General features: G+C 38.9%; 1 protein-coding gene across 2 annotated transcripts; it reads right to left on the reverse strand.

Annotated features, from left to right (window-relative positions):
- Positions 1,538-5,272, reverse strand: LOC18783786 (protein RTF1 homolog). 2 transcript variants are annotated; one of them, XR_002270704.1, is made up of 3 exons: positions 5,117-5,246; positions 1,957-4,160; positions 1,538-1,753 (listed from the first exon to the last, which is right to left on the reverse strand). XR_002270704.1 is itself a non-coding variant. In XM_020559523.1 (2 exons), exon 2 carries the CDS (start codon positions 4,113-4,115, stop codon positions 2,145-2,147), a length of 1,971 nt encoding a protein of 656 aa, XP_020415112.1. In that variant the 5' UTR covers positions 4,116-4,160; positions 5,117-5,272; the 3' UTR covers positions 1,538-2,144. The 2 variants fall into 2 exon arrangements, 1 of the variants encoding a protein (XP_020415112.1); XM_020559523.1 differs by having other exon boundaries at positions 1,538-4,160; positions 5,117-5,272.

A 6,000-nucleotide genomic window follows, 5' to 3' on the forward strand; every position in this document is an offset into this window, starting at 1 on the left:
CAGCTGCATCAGCAGCTTGAATGCGTTTGGCTATGGTTTGAGAACAGAAAGACAATTTGCTTAATTCTGAAGTTTTTTCTTATTAATTAAAATCATTATTTTTTGGAGTGTAAGCGATAATCTAAACTACAGGGGATGAAGATTTCTCACACACACACAATTATGATGCTGTGGGAATTTGAACATGAGACCTCTGGTCTTCAAGTCAAGACCCCTTTCCACTGGGTTAGACCCCATTTACATATATATTTCATTTTTGAGTAGGCCAAAAGCGGTTGCTTAATTAAAGAATTGAAGGTTATCTAATCACTTCTATCCATTTATTAGATGATTAGTTATGTCCCCTTCCCCTACTCGTCATCATCAACCATAACAATTTCTTTTATATAATATGAATCCATTCCATGTCTTGCATTTTGGCCATAATTGCATGTTTTCTTTATCAAAAGACATTCATATTCTGAGTAGCAGTAGTTGAAGCATCCAAATCAAATTGATTAAATAGTTGGGCTGCAAGTAACATGCATGCACTTGACGAGAATCACAAATGTGAAATCACCAATGCCAATATAGTGATTTGTGCTAGAAGGATAGCCATGACACATCAACAAGAATGGTGGGACCATTAGGTGACAAATAAGATACAAGCAGTTTTTTTTTACAAGTAAGATCAAAGGTGAACTTTTGGATACCCCAAGAACTCATGATCTTATCATCATGGATGAGTTTTCTTCATGCATCTATCTTCATCTCAGAAAGTGATATCTCAACAAGAAAAGTTATTTTAAGCAAATGGAGATCTCTGCACCAATCTTGTGTTTAGAATCGTATAAAGTTTAAGACATTATTTTGGCACTGGAGAAAAAAAAAGCACTTACAACCACTTTTGTCTCTCTATTATTTAAATGCAGTATCAGTCACTATACTGAATACTGAAAGCTGTAAAATTATAAAGGAGATTGGTTTTGAAATAATGGAACTAAATTTCAAAGATTTTTTGAAAATGGGGATGGAATCACATCTATGCGACTCTGTCCAACATGATGTCTTTTTGTTTTTGTTTTTGTTTTTATTTTTGAGAAAGTGATATTCTAACTATTGAGGAGGAATATCGAACTTAGATACAAAGGACGAACACACGGCCTTAACCAGCTTCCCTAACTCACATGCTATCACCATAATGTCATTGTTTCTTGAGAGATTGGTTCCCACCCCATGTTCGAAACATTGTGCATCTTGGTCAATGGCACAAGATGGACCATGGGCTCAACCTCAACCATCCAAACCCCAGAATCCACTTAACAAAGTTGTAAATAAGTTTTGAGCTATGGGCTAGGACCCCAAGAGTGGTACTGTGTCCATATGGATCATGGGTCAAAAGTTGAGAAATAAAAACTGAAACTAACAAATCAATATCAAATCCTCTTTTAAAATTAACGCATATTTAATTATCCCAGCCCCTATCACTGTTATCAATATCAAATGCGATCATGCATATGATAAAGAGGGAAAAATAATACTTAGATGGCATTTGGGATTTGCTCAAAAACCCAGGATTTTGCTCAAAATTGTCTGTATGGTGAATACAAAAAAATATGTTGAGTACATGACTGTTCTGCTATATCCTAAACAACATCTCCCAGTTACAGACAGTATCGCTAAAACTAAACAAATTTGGGAAGACTTCCGCTTACGATACAAACAGAACATAACAGCTTATTTCGGTTCAATCTTCATTAACTAGGAGGCTTGCCTGCCAAGAATAACAAGTTAAGTTAAAAATTAACCCACACAACAAAAAGTTATAATTACACCAACAAAACAGAACCACATTATACAGATACCAAATATCACAAGCTGCATTTCCTTGGATCTCTTCCGAGTTCCAACAAATAAATCACAGAACATGATCTTTTATTTTAAATTAGAAATCAAGACCTCTTATGATGACATCACCTGACTGAGTAATCAAAAGACCAGAACACAGGCACACTGTCTCTCCCACTTGAAACAAGTGTATTTATTTAAAGCTTTAACTTCCAAGAACAAGCTTCGCCTTTGAAAACCAGCACCACCAATTCAGTTTGTTGCTGAAGATGATGTGTGTTGCCTCTATCGTTGCAGCTTGGCTGGAGCATTGCATTTCAGAGTAGCCCCATTCTTCTCTTGTAGTCGCTAACTGTAAGTGTCAGCGCATGCCTCCTCCCATCATTCTCTGGGACTCGGCACCCAACTGTTGCTTCTATTCTCTGTTTTCTGGCCAGGAATCCTTCCTGAGCTCCTTGTGGCCCACCAAACTTCTGAAGAGTAGCCAATGATATGGGCAGCTCAAAATTGTGCATTAGATTTGACTCTGTTCCAAAATCAACAGGAGCACTCGTATCAATCAACTTCCCTGCACCAGCTGCAGCTTCCAAAGCCGCTGCAGTAGCTGCCATGCCAGCCCGTACTGCTCCTACCACTGCTGTTCCATTACTTTCTATATCTGCCAAGGCACCATCAGCATCGACAATTGCTTCTGCCTCCCCTTTTTGTTCACCAGGCTTTGACACATAGTAATTCCTTGACCTAGTCCATCTCCTTGAAAATGGATCATAACCGGCCTCCCCCGCTTTCAAACCCGTCTTCACAGGTTTTAATTCTGATGCATTCTTGAAATTTTCAACCCTGTTCTTTCTGTTCATCTCAGCAAGCCTAACAGCCTTGCTATCTTTCCCCTGTGATTGCCGTCGTGCTTCTAATTGCTGCAATCTTGTCTTGATCCTCTCCACTTCTGCATCATCATGCTTACTTTGTGCAACTTCCAACTCCCTCCTCAACCGGTCCTTCTCAAGCGCGATGTTTAATGGCCTTGATGAAGCAGATTTTTTCTCCTCTATCATCTGCTTCACAGTTGCGGCTGAGTAGACAAATGTATTGATTTTTTTTATGGCCTCCTTCTTTTCTAGCACATCCTGTTTGCTCGGCAACCGGCCACCACTTCTCTCCACCTCTCTAACCCACTGTTTAAACTCCTCCTCCAGAGGTGCAGAGTCTGAAATCATAGCCATCTGCCACCTGGCAGCAGAGTTCTCATTGCCCCAAACAACATTCAGATACTTGTGTGTGGTTTTATTCTCTAGTTTGTACTTCCGATCAGGATCTGAAGCGTCAACATTCCGGACCATGCAGAGCCTATAGATAGGCCCAGACTTTGACCTCCCAATTCCAACCCTCACAAAGCAACCCACAATTAACTCTTCAAAGAATGGCTCCATTAACCACTTTGCAAGTTTTGACCTTCGAATGGTAATTTCCTTTATATCATCAAACGTTAGTCCCTCTGACCTTTCATCATCACTGTCCATCATTGGATCTTCCCCTGTCGATCCATCATCTTCACTATGTGACCGACTGTCACTGTCACTCTGACTAGAGCTACTACGACCCACTGCAGTGAAGGATTTCCTGGTCATGTGTGAGAAACTTCGACTGCCTGAACTTCCTCGAGAAGCATCTCTCAATTTGCGGTGAGCCTCAGGGTCCTGCTGCTTCAAACGTTTTGCTCGTAACTCATTCAATGCGTCATCCTTGGCAGCTGCCCTGTCAGCAGATCTGGCTGATGAACGCACTCGAGAGGATGGAAGAGGTGGAGTCTCTTTCCTGGAATGTGTGGTCTTCCCTTTATCCCACTTTGGCCTGAATTTCTCCTTTAAACTCTTGTCATCTTTCTTCTGTGCTCTATCAGACAGAATTAGCTCTCTTTGCAGTTCAGACATTTCAGCAAGCTTTCGCCTGTCATCTTCATCCTTGTAAAGATCACTGCCAACATCAGATTCATTGCTGTCACCTCCACGATCAGACCCACTATCGTTATAATCACCTTCTTCCTGGCTGCCCTGTTCATCATCCATTTCTGTAGGGTCCAGCCTCTTCTTCAAAGGAACTTGAGTTCCAGAGGGCTTCCTGCTTGCATAGCCACGACCATCATCCGAGTCATCACCCCTGGAGTCACTTCCTCCATCAGAATATGAACCCCCGCGCCTCCTCCTAGATGATGAATGTGAATGTCGGCTTTTCCCTGCTGAACTTGTTCTTCCTGCAGCCTCCAAGAGCAAATTTTCTAAGTCTGCCATTTTCTGCTGTGCCTTCTTGTATGTTTTGATCTTTAACACACGTTCCTGAATAACTCAAAAAGTCAGTGTTTGAAAAAAAAGATGAACGCATTAATATACTTTTATTGTTTGCATGAACTTCTGATATGATTGATATGATCGAATAATGTACCAACAGTTGGTGAGTAATTTTATTTCCATCTATTAGCTAAAAATTACTTCAACCGAATAGTAAACACATGTGGGATATATATATATTAATATACTTTTATTGTTTGCATGAATTTCTGATATGATTGATATGATCAAATAATGTACCAACAGTTGGTAGTAATTTTATTTCCATCTATTAGCTAAAAATTACTTCAACCGAATAGTAAACACATGTGGGGTATATATATATTTAGATTGTGAAAGGTGGCAAAAAGCTCTAAGATCGCGAAAACCTCCCTCATATACACATAAATTATACTAAATGTATGAGCTTTTTGCTAAAAATTACAATCTGTAATGGAGTCCAACGTAATTGTCTCTAAAATCCTCTTATATCAAATTGTATTTGTGCACTTGTAGCCTAACTTATCAGAATTGGTCAACAAGCATCTCCACAGGTCCATGTTGATTCAAGTATCAGAATGAGCTTATATATCCAGCACATCAACAAAACAAATGAAATAAAATCGATATTTCACAAAAGAACCTAAAGATGCAAACAGCTCAATTCATAAGAATACAAGGAATCAAATTGATTAACACCACCCAAGGCAGAACCGAAAAGCCCAACTTAACCAAACGACTCAAAATCCGAAAACCAACAACTCTCTCTCCAACAGCTTCAGCAAATTCGTAGAGAAGCCACTCAAATTCATATCCAACCCACCAAGTTAACCGAACCCAGAATGCAAATCTAAACAAATTCACCAAATTTATGGCAAACATTCAAAAATCATGCCAAATAGAACAGAGATATACCAAATGATACAGAATGAAATAGAGATAAAAGAGTAGAACTGTGTCGATACCTGAGCCGAGAGAGGGCCAGGGCCAATACGTCGTCGATCGGAGAGAGAAGAGAAGCCCAGACCAAGGTCCGCCGTGATATCAGAGACTGTCCCTTACGCGAAAGTAGCACCCATCTAGCGGTTTAGAATTAGATTTAGGAAGTACACGGAAACGACATAGCTATTGACATTGCGTGGCGCCATTTTGAACGACATGTAGTTTCGCAAACGAGGGTTTATAAAATTCCATGAGAATTGGCCCAAATTTAAATCCAGAGCCCAAATCCAAATGAAACTTTTCCGAAATGGACTCGTTTTTATTCAACTTAACTCATTTTTTCGCTGATTTTTATTGAGATTTTCTATTTAAATCCCACACTTCTCTTTATTCACTCCAAGGGCTCGTTTGGTACGTCGGACTGTACTGACTAATTTCCGTCGGATAGTATTAATCTGTTCCGGAGAGTACTGACTATTTATCCATAATATTATAAGGCGTTTGGTGCTGTTCCGGATAAATAATCTGACTAAGTTATACTGTGTTTGGTGATGTTTCGGATAACATCAGATCAGACTATTTATAAATTAAAAAAAATAAAAAAAATCTTTGATAATTTTAATGGAAATTGAGATTCAAATGACACAAATTTTTTTTTGGTAAGATTCATATGACAAGATTTGTTTTTCAATTGTTTTTGCCAAGATTTTTTTTCATATAACCCATTATCATAATTGTAGTATCTCATAAAAATTCCAACATACTCGCATACGTTAATAAAAACAGTACCAAATAATGTATAATTCAAAGTGATCACATATTAAGGTGCTAAGAGCAAAAGAGAAAGTTGTTCATAAACTAAACTACATCAAAGAGTGAATCACAACTCCCTCGCCCCAAGTAAGAG

The sequence above is a fragment of the Prunus persica genome, chromosome G3 (genome assembly GCF_000346465.2).
Source record: "Prunus persica cultivar Lovell chromosome G3, Prunus_persica_NCBIv2, whole genome shotgun sequence".
Lineage (NCBI taxonomy): Eukaryota > Viridiplantae > Streptophyta > Magnoliopsida > Rosales > Rosaceae > Prunus > Prunus persica.

What these genes read in the sequence shown, in the direction of transcription:
- LOC18783786 (XM_020559523.1), bottom strand. Translation starts at nt 4,115, where the DNA reads ATGGCAGACTTAGAAAATTTGCTCTTGGAGGCTGCAGGAAGAACAAGT.